The 16,546-nt window shown below is 55.7% G+C and overlaps 8 protein-coding genes across 8 annotated transcripts; 4 read left to right on the forward strand and 4 right to left on the reverse strand.

The window, feature by feature from the left end:
* Positions 1–1,246: 1,246 nt before the first annotated feature.
* On the reverse strand, positions 1,247–1,822 carry PFLUO_LOCUS8848 (uncharacterized protein; the record flags this gene model as incomplete). The annotated part of the gene is made up of 4 exons (XM_073786618.1): positions 1,247–1,302; positions 1,458–1,571; positions 1,680–1,739; positions 1,789–1,822. The coding sequence occupies 4 exons, from the start codon at positions 1,820–1,822 to the stop codon at positions 1,247–1,249; spliced, it is 264 nt and encodes an 87-aa protein (XP_073642856.1).
* A 119-nt stretch (positions 1,823–1,941) lies between these two features.
* PFLUO_LOCUS8849 (6- mannosyltransferase) lies at positions 1,942–3,740 on the forward strand (the record flags this gene model as incomplete). The annotated part of the gene is made up of 3 exons (XM_073786619.1): positions 1,942–1,951; positions 2,014–2,310; positions 2,365–3,740. 3 exons carry the CDS (start codon positions 1,942–1,944, stop codon positions 3,738–3,740), a joined length of 1,683 nt encoding a protein of 560 aa, XP_073642857.1.
* A 1,464-nt stretch (positions 3,741–5,204) lies between these two features.
* PFLUO_LOCUS8850 (uncharacterized protein) lies at positions 5,205–6,839 on the reverse strand (the record flags this gene model as incomplete). Its single annotated transcript, XM_073786620.1, has 3 exons — positions 5,205–6,617; positions 6,674–6,739; positions 6,801–6,839. 3 exons carry the CDS (start codon positions 6,837–6,839, stop codon positions 5,205–5,207), a joined length of 1,518 nt encoding a protein of 505 aa, XP_073642858.1.
* A 321-nt stretch (positions 6,840–7,160) lies between these two features.
* On the forward strand, positions 7,161–7,995 carry PFLUO_LOCUS8851 (uncharacterized protein; the record flags this gene model as incomplete). Its single annotated transcript, XM_073786622.1, has 3 exons — positions 7,161–7,214; positions 7,265–7,306; positions 7,363–7,995. The coding sequence occupies 3 exons, from the start codon at positions 7,161–7,163 to the stop codon at positions 7,993–7,995; spliced, it is 729 nt and encodes a 242-aa protein (XP_073642859.1).
* A 283-nt stretch (positions 7,996–8,278) lies between these two features.
* PFLUO_LOCUS8852 (aldehyde dehydrogenase (NADP(+)) ald6) lies at positions 8,279–10,103 on the reverse strand (the record flags this gene model as incomplete). Its single annotated transcript, XM_073786623.1, has 2 exons — positions 8,279–9,333; positions 9,392–10,103. 2 exons carry the CDS (start codon positions 10,101–10,103, stop codon positions 8,279–8,281), a joined length of 1,767 nt encoding a protein of 588 aa, XP_073642860.1.
* Positions 10,104–10,714: 611 nt separating this feature from the next.
* PFLUO_LOCUS8853 (uncharacterized protein) lies at positions 10,715–12,528 on the reverse strand (the record flags this gene model as incomplete). Its single annotated transcript, XM_073786624.1, has 3 exons — positions 10,715–11,988; positions 12,056–12,338; positions 12,403–12,528. 3 exons carry the CDS (start codon positions 12,526–12,528, stop codon positions 10,715–10,717), a joined length of 1,683 nt encoding a protein of 560 aa, XP_073642861.1.
* A 443-nt stretch (positions 12,529–12,971) lies between these two features.
* On the forward strand, positions 12,972–13,819 carry PFLUO_LOCUS8854 (Methylthioribulose-1-phosphate dehydratase; the record flags this gene model as incomplete). The annotated part of the gene is made up of 3 exons (XM_073786625.1): positions 12,972–13,097; positions 13,178–13,653; positions 13,708–13,819. 3 exons carry the CDS (start codon positions 12,972–12,974, stop codon positions 13,817–13,819), a joined length of 714 nt encoding a protein of 237 aa, XP_073642862.1.
* Positions 13,820–14,307: 488 nt separating this feature from the next.
* PFLUO_LOCUS8855 (Vacuolar protein sorting-associated protein vps5) lies at positions 14,308–16,314 on the forward strand (the record flags this gene model as incomplete). Its single annotated transcript, XM_073786626.1, has 6 exons — positions 14,308–14,341; positions 14,394–14,453; positions 14,523–15,004; positions 15,066–15,446; positions 15,496–16,098; positions 16,153–16,314. The coding sequence occupies 6 exons, from the start codon at positions 14,308–14,310 to the stop codon at positions 16,312–16,314; spliced, it is 1,722 nt and encodes a 573-aa protein (XP_073642863.1).
* Positions 16,315–16,546: the final 232 nt, after the last annotated feature.

Here is a 16,546-nt window from a genome sequence, read left to right on the forward strand (position 1 = left end):
AACTTTGCTTCTTGCACATATCTACGTCCGTGTGGATGTACCATCATGCCCTATCTGTTTTGATCTGATCTGATGTACCGGCCCCATCAATCATCCCGTTCCATTCTCCTAAGCGAGTGGGAAACCTTGCTGTTCCCCTCGCAGACATGTCTTGTTAGACTATATTGGATTCTCCCCCTGAGTCTGTTTCTGTTCTCCTTGCTGAAACTTTTTGTCTTCATCACATCTCCACTACTCTATTGCTTGCCATATCTACAGCGAGGTGACGTGATTGATGACCAGCGTCTTGAGATGATATGAAAAGGAAGGGAATTGTCTCTCCTGTCCGGCGCAAAACGAGGCGTTTTCTGGGATTGATTGCAATTCCTCCATCTATTCACTATCTATGTCGGCTTTCGGAAATGGAGCCACTCAGGTGTGCATTGGGATTTTTTTTTTATCATTCTGCGTTCTATCAGCGAAACATTATTGTCCACGCATTGCACCTTTGTACTTTCCTGGCGTGTATTCTTTCTGGAGAATTAGCTTGGGCTTGGACAAATATCGATCTCCGAGTTTGTTCTCCTTCTTACTGTCAGGTTCCTGTCTACAATAGTAGCCGTACGATGCGATGTATGATATGTCTACACAGCTAGTGAACTGCGTTCTACGATCTCTTGCTTTGTATTGAATCACTTCGTCTTTCACTACAATGCGTTTCTCTCTTTCTGTGGGTATATATACAATGGAAAAGAAACGGCCAGACTCAAAACAGGCCATCGAGAAAACACGATACCAGGATAGGATAGCCAGCCACTTTCCACACACAAGATCCAATAAATTGACAACTAGTAAACACATCCAGACAAACATCATTCCGTAGAATAAACTTGAACTTGAACTGGTCTGTCTCTATAGTTTTGAATCGCTCCCGGTATGCTCCTTTCTCATTTACATCATTACCGCGTGTCGTGTGATAGAATAGAGGGGTTGGTTGTAGGTGTATGTGTGGAGAGATCGAGTCTGACTGTCTGCACACATGGACGGAAAAGGTAGAGGCAGCCGCTGAAGCGAAGAGGTAGCAAAGACAGCAATGGCTGACGTGGGAAACGCGACAGTTGAAGGTTCCTTGTATGAAAGCGAGTAAATTTTGGTGGTGTTTCTGTTTGTGGTTGTGGTTCTGTTCGATGGGACAGAAGGATTCGGATAGGTGCGTAGATAGGGCTGAAGATGAAGATGAAGATAAAGAGAAGAGGATAGGCGAGATTTATCCCAGGATCAGCTCGTATGCGATTACCACGGTGTTGATGACGATAAGGGGTACTGGACGATAAATAAATGTGGTTAGCAGGCTGTTTTGGGGAAGAGGATCTTGCTTGCTGCCTGGTTGTTTCTGCCCGGGAGGGAGACTTAGGGTCTGCGTGCTTGCCGCCGGCTTGGAGGGATTGAAGAGCAAAGAAAAAGGAAGAGAGACTCACTTCGCATCACTGTGCGCACACTGGCGATCAGATTGACGGACTTGGCCTTGACGCTCGTGTTGTCGTAGGTCGCGCCGAAGCCCGGCTCAGCAGCCTGTGTGCGGCCCCATCCGACTGCAAGTGTGGGTGTTAGACATGCATTCTTGAATCATTACTCTTCCAAGGAGCAGAGGGGTTTGCTGGCAGGAAAGGCAGTGGGTGAAGGGGAGAAGGTGGACGTACTGCGGGCAAGAAAGCGGTCCTCGGAGAGGACGGCGATGGCGTTGATGATGAGGATAATCACTAGGATCAAGTTAGCGAAGAGCAGAGAGCAGGTAGAAGGAATACACACCGTAGACAAGCTTGCCCAGCCCGAAGAGAAACATGGTTGGTGGTTGGAGGGGAGTAGTGAAGGGACGAAGGAGGTTGTTGGTCAGTGGACGGAGGTGAAGAGGCGGAAGCCACCTCGCCCGCAACCACTACATACAAACAACTACAAACATCAATGGCAGCCAGTCAGTCCACCCCCATCTACATGATATATCCCCAACAGAACAAATACTAAATTACTGAGTAGTCAAGGCATTTGTCGTGTTTTCAACACTCATATCGCTTCATCTCCTAGTGGCTCCTTACACCAAGGTCGAGGAGAGCTTCCATATCCAGGCTGTGCATGACATCTTTACCAACGGCCTACCTAGCTTCCCAGGCTTCGGCGGTAAGAACAGCACTCACATCGCCACTGATGCCTATGATCATTTTCAATTCCCCGGCGCCGTGCCCCGAACAGCCATTGGCGCTGCGGGGCTCGCCAAGCTGCTCAGCGTCCTGCCCGAGAGCTGGGTGGTGAACGGGGCGGACCAGCAATTCCTGGGTATGTATTTCCGAAACGAAACATTTCAGATAAATTCTAACAAACACGCCACAGCTCGATTGATCCTGGGCTTATTCAATGCCTTGACCCTGGCCGTGTATACCCACGGCCTTCGGCGCAGCTACGGCCGCGTCGTCGCGACCTGGTACACGGTTCTACAGGCCAGCCAGTTCCACCTCATCTTTTACGCCTCACGGCCCTTGTCGAACACATTCGCCTTTGGATTGACCACGCTAGCCATGCGCTTCCTCCTCCCCAGCGCAGGAGGCTCTGCGCCCCCGCCCCGCTCCTCGTCCCGTCTGGCGCTGTTCCTGCTCACCGTCGCAGGCGTGATCTTCCGCTCTGAACTAGCTCTCCTCGTCGCCACGCAAACAGTCTTCATGCTCTTGACGCACCAGATCAGTCTCGTCCCTGACGCTATCCCCGCCGGCCTAGCCGGGTTACTTGTCGGCGTGGGCGCATCCGTGGCCGTCGACTCAGCATTCTGGCAACGTCTCGTCTGGCCGGAACTCAATGCGTTCTTGTTCAATGTTGTCTCAGGCCAGTCGTCAAAATGGGGCACGCAGCCATTCTACTTCTATTCCTTCTCGCTCATGCGCCTGCTCCTCAACCCGCTGACCTACCTAATCGCCATCCCCGTCTCCCTACGCCAGCCTGCAACTAAGCCTTCCGCAAAGGCCCTTCTCGTGCCTTCACTCGTCTTTGTCGCGCTATACAGCGCCCAGCCGCACAAGGAGTGGCGCTTTATCGTCTACGCTGTGCCTCCGCTAACGGCCTCCGCGGCCCTGGGCGCTGCATATCTGTGGAATCATCAGGCGCGCTCGTGGTTCAATCGCATTGCTGCGTGGGCCATGGTAGCTGCTACGGTAGTGTCATTCTGCACTTCAACGTTCATACTCCTCCCCGCCTCCGCGGTGAACTATCCAGGCGGGTATGCGTTGCGCCTCCTCCATGAATCGCAGGAGAACTCTACTTCACCCAAACCCGCAACCGTCTACCTAGGCAACCTCGCCTGCCAAACAGGCGCAACGCGCTTCCTCCAGCGCCCCGATTGGATTTATGACAAAACAGAAGACTCCTCTGCCAAGTCCACCCCCGCCTTTTGGGAGACCTTCGACTACATCCTCGTCGAAGCAAGCAGCGACGAATCCTACCGCGACGCAGACGAGACGCTCCTACGGGCTGTGCTCCCGTCTGCGCAGTGGGACACTGTCGCTGTTGCGGAGGGGTTCGCTGGCGTTAAGCTTCTCAGGCCGGAGGATCTTGCTGAGGGCGCCGTGGAGGGGAGAGTGCTTCGTGATCTGTTGGGGGAGTCGGCTGTTGCGGTTTACGAGATTCTGCGGGAGATGGCTAGGACGATGGCGTTGTGGGGGTGGTGGGTTGAGTTGACGGTTAGGCCGAGGATTAAGGTGTTGATGCGGGTGAGATAGATTTGGATATCGGTTGGGAATGGGAGTAGTGTAACTATATATTCATTCAATGCGATCTTTGAGCTCTTTTCTTATTCCCGGAATCCTTATGCTTGTAAAGTACTTCCTGCATAGTTAACTGATCCTCAATCCTGATTACTCACCCATAGATTGGACTCGCTCAGTGCTCAAGGCATCGACAAGTTTGGGCCCGCAAGCGTTTTGTGCTGACTTTCGGAGGCACGTTCATCATCTTGACACAGGATTACACAAGGAATCTTTTTGCGCGTTGAAGACTTACAAGATTTTAACGTCATTAACCATGAACGCTCCGCCTCCGCTACATCCAAGTAACCCTATCCCCCCACCTCGGACGCCAGTTCAACTTCTCGCGGAAATACGTTCAATGTACGCTACAAGCACCTGTCAATCATGGCTAGAATTTGACCTCTCCCACCCTTACGAGCCATCCGCCCGCATACGTGATTTCCATTCGATGATAATCGAAGCAATCAAGCGGGACGATACTGAGCTTATAACGGAGCTTCTAGGTTATGGTTTGCCGATTTCTCGTCTCTATCTAGAGGAAGCAATTAAATCGAAGGCGAAGAATACCCTTGAAGTTTTCTTTATAAATGGATGGGATATTAACCAGCCGACCGGTGATCTGTCACCCCCGATTCTCGTGTAAGTTCGAAGAAGCTGAGCTCCGGAAGTCAGAAATTTGATAATGATCTGGCCTAGTCATGCGGTTCAGGACGAAGAGATGACGGCCTGGCTCCTCAATCATGGAGCAGATTCGAATGGACAGTGTAAAATCGACGACACTCCGCTATCCTATGCTGTCCACTCGGGCCCTGTTTCGATTATCAAACTGATGTTTGATCGTGGAGGCGACATCCACAGAGGCCAGCTTCTTCACCGTGCAGTTTATCGAGAACACGATGTTATTGAGGTTTTGACTCTGCTCCTCGAGAAAGGTGCTCCCTTGAATGCAATCATGTACCAGGACCATGAGTTTTCTCGGGTGATACTCGATTACCTAGGCCCGGGAACCGCTTTACATAGAGCTGCAGAGTTGGGAAAGGTGGATGTTGTTCGTTACTTGCTTAGCCGCGGAGCAGACGCTACTATTCTCAATACAAAGGGTCGTACTGCTCTGGAGTGTGCAGAAAGCCAGAATCAGGCGGAAGTTGTCGAGATGCTGAAAGGTGCAGCAAACTAACATGTTATGTTCAATGAATTGATTACATTCGACGGCCTCCAGCATGGCGTAAGTGAAGGCTGAGCCCAGGGTGGCCATTTTCGGCGCCGGATATTTACCCTCAGCTAGCGTTGTAATATACTCTTTGCACAATGAACTGCATACTCAAGCACATCAACCCGAGAAATAATGACAGACACGCAAACAGGGTATTGAATTATGTATCATAGAGAGAAAATAAAAAAATATGTCCAGACAAACCATGTAGAACCAACCCAAATCTACATCCCACCCAACATCGCAAGCCGTTTCTCTAGATCCCTCACCCAAGGCTCAACCGTCTCAACATTCTCCTTTAGGGCCACCTCACCCAGCCCCATCTTCTCTTCAACAGCAATCAGTCCCTCACGCCACTGCCTAATCTCCTCGTCCATCTCAGCCTGTCGCTTCTCCAGCGCATCCAGCTCACCAGCCGCCTGCGCCGCGCCGGCATGGCACGCGCGCAGAGAGCGCAGACGCTCCAGTACACTGGGGAGCAAAGGGTGCAGAGACTGAATGGTTGGGAGGGTAGCGTAGAGCGCGTGGATCTTGGCTGCGTGCTCGTCGTCGACGGGGGCAGAGGCAGAGGCAGAGGAAGGGTCGGGATCGTCTTCCGAGGTGGACGAGGCGATCCGCGCGGCTTGGGCTGCTTTTGCGGCGTCGATAGCGCGGCGGCGCGCGGAGGCGAGCGCCTCTGCGTCTGTTGTTAGTTTGCGGACTCGGGTTGAGAGGGCTTCGAGGTGTGGTGTTGTGAGACCCGGTACGGCGGAGGCGCCTGAGCCCGGTGGTGCTGTGCTGAGGGCTGTGGTGGAGGCTGCGTTTGTGCCGACTAGGAGGCCTGTTAGGGCCGAGAGGCGCGAGGAGAGATGCTCGAGTGCTGGCAGGACGGGTTGCAGGGCTGGCGAGGAGGTCCCGTCTATGATGAACGGGTTCGAGGAGCTGGAGATTCCCATTGAGGATTCTATGAGGGCTAGGCGGGTGTCGAAGGCTGCGGCGTGGGAGATTATCCCCGCGGAGGGGGGTGCGGGCGCTGGAGATGATGTGGCTGCATCCGCTGGTTTTGTGGGTTGTTTTGGTTGTTGTTGTTGCGATTGCGAGTCGGATGCAGATGCAGAAACAGCGGGATGGGCATCGGAGGCTAGCTTTTGAGAGAGCAGCGCGGCAGCCGAATGTGACGAGGCAAGGTCACCCCGCGAAGAGGCATAAAGATGGTCGAGGGCGCGGCTCAGTTCCGCGACGCCATCCCCAAGCTTCTCCTTCTCCTCTCCGGACTTGCCACCAGCAGCAACAGCAGAAGCTCCCCCTTCTTTCTTCTCCGCAGCAGCATCAGGCTGATTCTCCATCTCGATCTTAAGATCCTCAACCTCCCTCCTCAACCTAGCCAATCTCCTCTCCACGCCCTCCTCCTCACTGTCACTCAGATCCCCAACTTCCTCGGTGCCATCCTCGCGTCTCCGTCTCTGACGATGACGACGACTGTGGCTCTTACTCCGGTACGCGGACCGCTTCTCGGCAATGCTATCTGAGAAATTGGCCTTGCGGGCGTCCACGGCCGCGCCCTCGAAGTGCAGACGCGCTTGGTCGGCGTTGACGCCTTCGCGGTCGATGTCAGAGACTGCGTCGTCGTGATCGGAGTCTGTGCGGATTGTAGTTGTCTTTTTTACTGTCAGTTTCTGTTTTGGAACGGGGGTGCATTGATAGTTAAACTCACGGGGACGGTAGATGCTCCGTCCGTTAGGTCGGGGGGATCGGTTTCGTAGATATCTGGGGCGGAGTCCTGGGTGGGAATGAATTAGGAGGGAGTGGTTGAAGAATTATCGAGTGTAGTGTTCGCTCACCAGATCCGGAAGCCCGGCGTATTTCTTGTTGAAGGCCATGGTGCTGTCGTTGTTATTGGAGTTTCCAGATTCAGGGTTGTTGATGGATGCATGTCAGGTGACTGTGAGAGTGATTGCCTCAGGCAGCCAAGACAGACGCCCTTCCCGCAATCACAAGCATTCACTTGCCTCGGGAGGAAAGAACCCACGGGAAGAATGACGCACTATTTAACTCTTCCCCTGTCCATCTTTTAAAAGACTCCCCCTCTTCGTCCTCTGCAATTGCCTCTACTCGCTGCCTCTCTCCATTTGCACCCCTGCACTCTTCTCTGAACGAACTCCCCACCACCCCCGCATTCTACATACTCCCCACAACCAACAATGGCCGCTCCCGCCGATATCACAATCAAGAACCTCAATGGCGAGTGGGTGATGGTACGTCTACCTCCTCCCAGTGTCTGAACTGCGCACTAACTGTGTAACAGGACGCAACCCTGTCCGACCCTGCGGACCCAATCCTCGCTCTGGTATGTCCATATCTGTCACTACTCTCCATAAACCCCAATACTAACACCCCTCCTAGCAAGGAATGAGCTGGTTCCTCCGCAAAGCTCTCCCCTACGCAACTGTGACCCTACACGTACACTCGTACGCCGACCCAGACCCCGCCAAGAAAGGCGTGTACCACATCGACATCGACCAAGTGATCACGGGCGGAATCACGGGCAGTTCCGAGCACCGCGTGCTAGACTGGGAAGATCGCGAGCACGTAGACAACATCTTCGGAACGCTGAGCGGGCGATCGCGAATGCTGCGCGGTACTGAGGTTGAGGGCACTGTGCGGCCAGCCATTGAATTCCAGACGAATGTCGGGGATCCGGAGGCGGATGCGCGCGTGCAGAAGTTTTTGAGGGGAGAGACGCTACTGGATGGATCCAAGGCGGAGGGGTTTCTCGTTGATGATAATGACGAGGGAGCTGAGTTTGGGGAAGGCAAGGGGCTTTGGGCGCAGAGCTTTGTCGTTAATGAGGAGTATAAGTGGACGGCGGAGCAGATTTGGGGGTTTGAGATTGTTAATGGCGAGAGGAGGCATACGAGGCGGGTAGCTGTTGCTAAGGAGGGTCAGGTCGAGCTTGCGCGGTTGGTGTATACTTTCAATGCGAGAAGGGGGGAAGGGGAGGAGAAGGGTGAGGACGACCTCGAGGTTGAGTACTGAGATGGTAGAGAGAGGATGAATGATTGTTGCTAGCTTTCGATAGCTGCTTGTGGTCTTGCTCAATGATGAGATAATGGATACCATTTGTGCCGCGGTGCATAGGATATGCTGATGTAGTTACCAAATGTAGCGACTAGACTATAGAATCAAGTGTGGACGGATCTCGGAAAGCATATATACACAGCGCAAACGGACATCTCGGTCCAGGCCAAGGAAAATGCATTCTTTTGGATAATAGATTCAGAACAAGACAAAACATCATAAACAAACACTGCTTCCCACCCTACGAGTGAGTCGGCATGATCACGCTCGCCTTGCTGCTCGTCGCATCCTCACTGCGCCAGTGGCTCGTCACCGTCTTCTGCTGGGTAAAGAACTGCAGACCAGGCTTGCCGTAGAAGGTATTCGCACCACCACCGGCAATACTCTTCTTGTTACCAGTGAAGGAAAACATCGGCAGCGGCACAGGGATGGGCACGTTAATACCCAGCTGGCCAGCCTCGATATCCTTCTGGAAGCGCGAAGCAGTCGGGCCCGAGCGCGTGAAGATCGCGGCGCCATTGCCGTACTCGTTCGCGTTGATCAGGTTGATGGCGTCGTCGAGGGTGGGCGTGTTGACACAGACGAGGACGGGGCCGAAGATCTCTTCGCGGTAGCACTTCATGTCGGGTGTGACGTTGGTGATGATTGTGGGACCGATGAAGTTGCCGTTGGGGTAGTCCTTCGGCTTGCAGCCACGGCCATCGAGGAGGATGGTGGCGCCCTCCGCCTCGGCGCTAGCAATCAGATCCTCGATGCGCTTCTTGCTCTCCGGGCTGATGACAGGACCCAGGTCTGCGCCTTCTTCGAAACCACCGTTCACGTTCAGGGCCTTAGCCCGCTCGGCGATGTCAGTTAGCCACTCCTTCGTCTCGCCGACCATGACCACCGTGCTGAGAGCCATGCAGCGCTGGCCGGCAGCACCGAATGCAGCACCGACAATGGCGTTGAGCGCATGGTTCTTGTTGCAGTCCGGCAGGACGGCGGCGTGGTTCTTAGCGCCCAGGTTGGCCTGCACGCGCTTGCCGTTCGCAGAGCCACGGGTGTAGATGTACTCGCCGGCCCGGTTGCTGCCAACAAAGCTGATAGCCTTGATGGCGGGTTCGTCGAGAATGAAGTCCACGGTCTTCGCGGACCCGTGGATGATATTGATGACACCCGCCGGGAATCCGGCTTCCTTGGCCAATTCGGCTAGGATCATTGCCGCGCCAGGGTCCCGCTCCGATGGCTTGAGGACTAGGCAGTTACCAGTCACCGTGGCGATGGGGATGCACCACAGGGGAATCATGGCAGGGAAGTCTGAATCGTCAATCAGTACTTTTCTCGTTCTCGTACAAGATATTCGCGGGCAACTTACTGAACGGGCAGATGGCCGCCACAACACCGAGCGGCTCTCGGTAGCTGCGCGTCTCCATATCCTTAGCCACCTCCAGCACCTCACCGGTCATCTGAGTAGGGATACCGCAAGCAGTCTCGGCAACCTGCAGACCACGCAGGACATCGCCCTTGGCATCGGCAAAAGTCTTGCCCTGCTCGAGGGTAATAGAGGCAGCGAGACGGTCCCAATTGGCCCGGATCAAGCCCACGAACTTGAACATGATCTGCTGCCTGGCCATGATGGAAGTAGCCCGCCAGGCGGGGAAGGCCTTTACGGCCGAGCGGACGGCCGCCTGCAGTTCCTCATCGGTGCTCTGGGGCACACGGGTGACGAGGTTGTTGGTGGCTGGGTCGTGGAGGTCAATCCAGGTCGACGCCTTGGAGGGCACGAACTCGTTGTCGAGGAAGTTGGCTGTGTCAAGGGGGTTGGCGATTCGCTGGTGGTCCGTGGGGTATTCGGTTGCGGTTGTGGCAGCCGAAGTGGTTCCGCCGTTGAGCTGCCGGGCTGTGGCGTGGAGTCGGCGGGTAGCCGACAGCGTGGCCGGAGAGGAACCGGTGCGTGTAGTCATGCTTGCGATGGCTGGAGTGGTAGACTTGGTGGTGGTGGTGAGAGAACGGCCAGAGACGGAGGTGCGGGGAGTGGCGGCGCGGAGGGCGGGGAGGGAACGAGCCAGGGACCGACGGGCGGCCATTATGGATAGAGAGGGGAAGGAAGAAACAGTCAGGGAGGACGAGATAGAAAGGGGGGGAGGAGAGAAGAGGATGTGGCGAAGGGAGAGGAGAGAGAGAATATAAAGCTGTAGTGGAACACCCTTAGAACGGAATTTACCCCAGGGCCGACAATGGCCCTCGGCGAGCTGGGAGCCAGCCGACAATAGCCACCGGCTGCCAAGGTTCCCCAGGATTACATAACTATCGGGGTTGTTCGATAAGAACTCGGCGGGAACAGCCAATCAGTGAACACGCAGTGGCCGAGGCAGGAACATTTTCGAACTAAAGAAAGCATGTCAATATAGAGGCAGGCAGGACTTTCCGAATGGATTGCGGTATATTTAGCTCGGTTTGTACGGCTGGGGACCATTCATGGTTATTCTACAAATGGTAGGAGTGGCCGACCCACATCGGACAGGTGGCCGAGAATGGTGGGTGTATACAAGGAATGCACTTCAATTCACGTCTGGAACTAGATACTACTACACCCCGAAAGAAACATCGTCAACATGGAAACAGCAATCGCTGTGTGCGGTTTTATTGGGTAATTCTTCTTTTTCCCCCAACGCTCTCCTTAGAATCAAACAACCCTTTACTCGGCAGACGACCGCGTGGAGCGCTTGGTCGCACCGCTCTTGCCAGTGTCGGCGGAGGAGCTGGTGGCATCCGCCTTCTCCTTGCCGCCGGCCTGCTTGTCCTTCTTGGCCGGGGCCGGAGCCGGGCTGCTGGCGCCAATGGCGCTCACGATGATGAAGACCATGGTCGCCAGGATGGCAATCAGGCCACCGGCCACCTCGGGCACGGCCTTGACGGCCTCGACGGGGTTCTCCTTGGCCAGAGCCACGAACTGGTCGACCTTCTGGAGGACGAAGTTGACGGGGTCCTCCTTGAAGCTGACGCTGGGGCCCTCAGCCTCGGGGGTCTCGGGCTTGGGCCGGGTGGCCTCCTCCTCAGCCTCCTCGATGGGGAACTTGACGTCGAAGGTCTCCTTGCGGAGCTTCTCGGCATCCTCGACGGAGTGGCCCACGTAGATGTTGTCGAACAGGATGTCGTTCTGCATGGTCCAGATCTCGAAGCCAATGGCGCCCATGGGCTCGAAGTTGGCCGGGGCCTTGTCCTCAAAGTAGCCGGGGTTGGCGATCTTGCGCGGCGCCCAGACGCCCTTGTAGGCCGGGTTCTCGATCAGAGGCGCGGCCCACTTGCCCTTGTACTCGGGGTTCTTGATCATGGGGGCAGTCCACACGCCGCAGCCAGAGTTCTCGCTGCACTTGGGGTTGGGGACGGTGGGTGGGATCCAGTCGCCATCCTCCTCCTCATCCCAGTCCTCGGGCTTCTCGGCCTCGGGGTCGGGGATGCTGGAGGGCTCGTCCACCAGCCAGTCCTCGGGCATGGTGGCCTCCTCGTCGACAATCTCGAAGGGAGCCTCCTCATCCCAGTCCTCGGGCTTGGTCGCCTCCGGGTCCGGGATCTGGGCCTCGTCAACCCAGTCGGCGGGCTTCTTGTCCTTGGGGTCATCAATCTCCTTCTCCGGGTTGACGGACGGGGTGAAGTGCTCGAGGAGGTTACCCTCGGAGACGGACTCGCCGTTGACCAGGATCTCAAAGGTCTGGTCGGGCTTGACGATCAGAGTGTACAGGGAGGTGACCTTGGAGGTACGGGCGACGGGAGGGGTCTTCAGGTGCTTCTCCTCGTACTCGCCGGTCTTGGGGTTCTTGTGACGGAAGATGAAGTGGACCTTGTTGGTGGCACCGCACTTGTCGGGACCGAACATGATCACGTAGGGAGTACCGTTGGAGAACTCCTCCTGGTGGAGCTTCTTGTTCTCCTGAAGGAGCTTCAGGTAGGCGCCACCGCAGACCAGAGAGTCTGTGAAGCACCGGTTAACCGATGGACCAATTGAGTGTGTAAGGGGGGAGGGATGTGTGCGACTTACTCTGCGGCTTCACCTCGTACTGAACCACGAGGGTCTTTCCCTTGTTGTCAATCTTCTTGGGGAACTTGGCGGAGATGGCGTGGTGGGCAGCGGCGTTCTTGACGACCAGGCCCTTGTCACCCTCCATTCCCTTCAGGACGGTCGGCTCCTCGACGGCCCACTCGCCGACGTAGGCCCAGTCCTCATCCGACTTGGGGTCATCCTTCTTGGCGTTGGAGGCCTTCCACCGGGACTCCCAGCCCTCGGTGAATTGCTCGAGGAAGGGGGCCTTGAGGGTAGTCGGCTGGGGGGAGAGTGAGTGGATGACTCGTGGGGGATGCCATTGGAGGTCGGGGGGAGTCACTTACGGTGAAGGTGGGCTTGTCAATAATATCCTGGGTGGCATCTGGGGCAGCCTCCTCCTCGGCACAGGCATAGCCCAAGAGGGTAGCCGAGGAGACCAGCGCGGACGTGAGCGCGGTGGAGAAGCGCATAGTGGAAATGAATGAAGAATGAAGAAACCGGGGAAGAGTTGGGAAGCGCACAGCACCTGGGAGAGAGACGAAGTGACAGCGTGAAGGAAAGCGGAGAAGCGGAGGTTATATACTCGCGCGAACAGTGAGGTGGCCTCTTTGGCTGCACGCCCAATCCGGTTAGCCCGGCCCTGGCGTCCTTCGATCTACTTCTATCTTAGGGAAGAGTTACACCCCCGACGCTCCGGGGGGTGGCCGGATAGTGATTATCGTCAGAAGATCAATCAATTGCGCGTAGTTGTTCATCTGGTCGTGATCATCAGTAATGGCAATGCCCATCCCCATGATGCGCCGCTCTGCTGGCTCGGCGGACCACTGATCCCGCTCGGCGGTCACACAGCACCTTCCTCGTCGCAACACCTCCCACCAGCGGGTCTGGTTAGATTCCCATCTCCCATCGCACCATGTCCGACACCACCCACAACGACCATCTGGTCCAGTCCACGGATCCGGACCACCCGGCCAACCTAATCCCCGACCTCTGTCGCAAGTTCTACAATTGGGGTTGGGTCACCGGCACTGGTGGGGGCGTAAGTAGTACCTTTTTTCCAGAGCCCAACGCCAACCAAGGGGAGCCGTGATCGCTAATCATGGCCATCACGAACATTAGACCTCCATCCGCCAGGGCGACCACATCTTCATCGCCCCCTCCGGGGTCCAGAAGGAACTGATCCAGCCGCACAACATCTTCGTCATCCAATGGCCCACCAAGAAGTACCCAGCCACCGAGCGCAACTACATTCGCAAACCGCTCAAGCTCAACCCCTCAGCCTGCACGCCGTTGTTCCTCACCGCTTTTGAACAGGGCGCCGGCTGCTGCATCCACACCCACTCGCAATGGGCCGTCCTGGTGACGCTGCTGGTGGAGCGGGAGAAGGGTCCCGATGCCTGCTTTGAGATTAGCAACATCGAGCAGATCAAGGGGATTCCGCGCGGCAAGGGCAAGGGCATGCTGGGCTTCTTCGATACGCTGCGCATTCCCATTATCGAGAACACGGCCTTCGAGGAGGACCTGACCGCTGGTCTGGAGGCCGCCATGAACCAGTACCCGGATACCTACGCGGTGCTGGTTCGTCGACATGGAATGTAAGTGCTGGCGTGTGGCGTATGTGTTCTGTTCCCTCTAATTGTGTTTTACAGCTACGTCTGGGGAGACGATGTGGCCAAGGCCAAGACTCAGTGTGAGAGTCTGGACTATCTGTTCCAGCTGGCGGTGGAAATGCACAAGCTGGGCCTTCCCTGGGTGAAATAGATATGATATCCGGCATCTCCGATGAGTATTGATGTGTAGATGAATCCGAAAGAGTTCCGTATACCGTATAAACCGACTGCGGGTAAAGTTGGCATCCGGTCCCAATTTGGCTGCTTCCATACTCCGCAAGTCATCCACATGGAACACTACGACTTGTATGTAGCGGTCGTTGGGGTCAATGCGTCTAGAGAAAGTGGCAGACATCTGCACCAATGTTGCTCCCGAAGCTCGCATAAACATCTGGCGCTCGTCTTCTTCCTAAGTCCATCGGCCGGCCTGTTAATATAGTTCCCCAAACAAACGGCCTGGGCGGTCGGCATTTCTGCCGTCCCCATTCCCATCCACCGCCCACTCCGCTTGACCTTCCCAGCTCTACGTAACCAACTCCCTCCCTCCCCGTCCAGCTCTTGATCTGTTCATATCATTCTCTTAATTCCCATTGACACCCATTCTCTGTCTCTCTATCCTGCCTGCTTCCGGCAGACGCCATGGATCTCGATTCTGGTGATTCCCCTTGGGGCGGTAGGCAGTCATGATACCACCTCTCTGCTCCCCAAGCTGACTCGCGTTCCAGATGAGCCCTCTCACTTCAAAAGCGACCAGGTCCGATCGAAACCAATGACTGAGGAGGAGGGTACGTGGTTTCCTGTCATTCCATTCAGCCTATCAACGCCCTCACTAACAGCTCCCTCTTACCCTGCAGCGGCCGCCGAACTCCAGGCCGACAGCGGGCCCGCGGTCCGTTCGCCGCCCACCAGACGAGCCCCGCGAGGCACACGCAAGATCAGTGCCCAGGCCACACGACTAGAAGCCGTCGATAATACCGTTGATCCGCTCGGCCCGCTGGGAGAACCTCCCTCCGAGACTACTCCAACTACCGACGAAGCCCCAGCACCGCCTCAGAAGGAACCTTTCGCTGCACGCGGCGCGCGTCCACTGTCGTCGCCCTCTCAAGCTTCCAGTGGGGGAATGGGAGACTCGGTCAATCCAGACGAGGATGTTGGAGGATTCCGAGGCCCCCCACCCGTGCAACTGCCGGTGGATGCCGAGGGCACAAAGCGACAATCACAGCCCAGTGTCAGCGTGGAACAAGCCGCGAAGCCGACATTTGACATCAATGTGGGAGATCCGCACAAAGTGGGAGATCTCACGAGCAGTCACATCGTCTATCAAGTCCGGACAAAGGTATTGTGCATTTCTTCCGTGGGGGGATGGTCAATGGCTGACAGTTTCGGGGTATATCTAGACCACATCCAAGGCATACCGCGTGCCTGAATTCGCCGTCAGCCGGCGATACCGTGACTTCCTTTGGCTTTATAACTCTCTACACACCAGTAACCCGGGAGTGGTTGTTGCGCCTCCGCCCGAGAAGCAGGCCGTTGGCCGGTTCGACACGAACTTCGTCGAGTCCCGCAGAGCTGCACTTGAACGGATGCTGAACAAGATTGCGGCTCATCCGATCCTTCAACATGACGCGGATTTGAAAATCTTCCTGGAGAGTGAGGCGTTCACCGTTGATGTCAAGAACAAAGAGAACCGGGAGCCCGATATTGGCCAGAGCAAGGGCATGCTGAGCTCGTTTGGCATCTCCGTCGGAGGAGGAGGCAAGTTCGTGGAGCACGACGATGTGAGCACACTTCACCCGATCCCAACTGCCATTACTGATACCTGAATAGTGGTTCCACGATCGCAAAATCTATCTTGATGCTTTGGAGAACCAATTGAAAGGGCTCCTAAAAGCTATTGATACGGTAGTTGCGCAGCGCAAGGGTCTTGCTGAAGCAGCGGGCGACTTTTCGGGCTCCCTTCACGCCTTGGCCGAGGTCGAGCTGTCTCCCGCGCTGTCGACCCCGCTGGAAGGGTTGTCAGAACTGCAGCTGCGCATTCGCGAGTTATACGAGCGTCAGGCGCAGCAGGACGTTCTGACGCTCGGGATCACGATCGACGAATACATCCGCCTGATTGGCAGCGTCAAGATGGCATTTTCACAGCGGCAAAAGGCCTTCCACAGCTGGCATGGCGCCGAGTCAGATTTGCAAAAACGCAAGCACACGCAAGACAAGTTGTTGCGCCAAGGCAAGACTCAGCAAGACCGACTGAACCAGGTCAATGCCGATGTGGCCGATGCAGAGCGCAAGGTCCACCAGACACGGCTTTTGTTTGAGGATATGGGTCGGTTGATGCGGAATGAGTTACAGAGGTTCGAGAAGGAGAAGGTGGAGGATTTTAAGTCTGGCGTGGAGACATTTTTGGAGAGTGCCGTCGAGGGTCAGAAGGAGGTAGGTCATTCTGCTCATGTCGAAGTTTCCCTTGGCTAACAACATACACTGCAGTTAATTGAGCTCTGGGAGACATTCCTATTGCAACTGGACGCCGGCGAAGAAGGCCTTCCCTACTACGTCCCTCCGTCGACGGCTGGCGAGAGCGTCGAGGGATCTGCCCCGGCGTCTGCTACCGGCGAACCAGCCGCCGTGGCCGCGGAAGATGAGTCGTGATCTCCGGTTGCCCAGCGGTTTCGGATCTTTTGTACAAAATACGAAGCTGGCTCCTGTTTTAGTCTGCGATGGGTCCTTCCTTTCAACTATCTCTATGTCACGGTATAACTTGATGAGTGTCGAAGCGAGTTGTTGCGCCTTTGTCTGTTCCCCTTGATAATCTTCATTCAAATACCACTGTTGCGATTGTGTCAAAAAAAAATAAAGACTCTTGCGACGTAGGATACGTAAC

This window comes from Penicillium psychrofluorescens, assembly GCF_964197705.1.
Source record: "Penicillium psychrofluorescens genome assembly, chromosome: 6".
In the NCBI taxonomy this organism is placed as follows: domain Eukaryota; kingdom Fungi; phylum Ascomycota; class Eurotiomycetes; order Eurotiales; family Aspergillaceae; genus Penicillium; species Penicillium psychrofluorescens.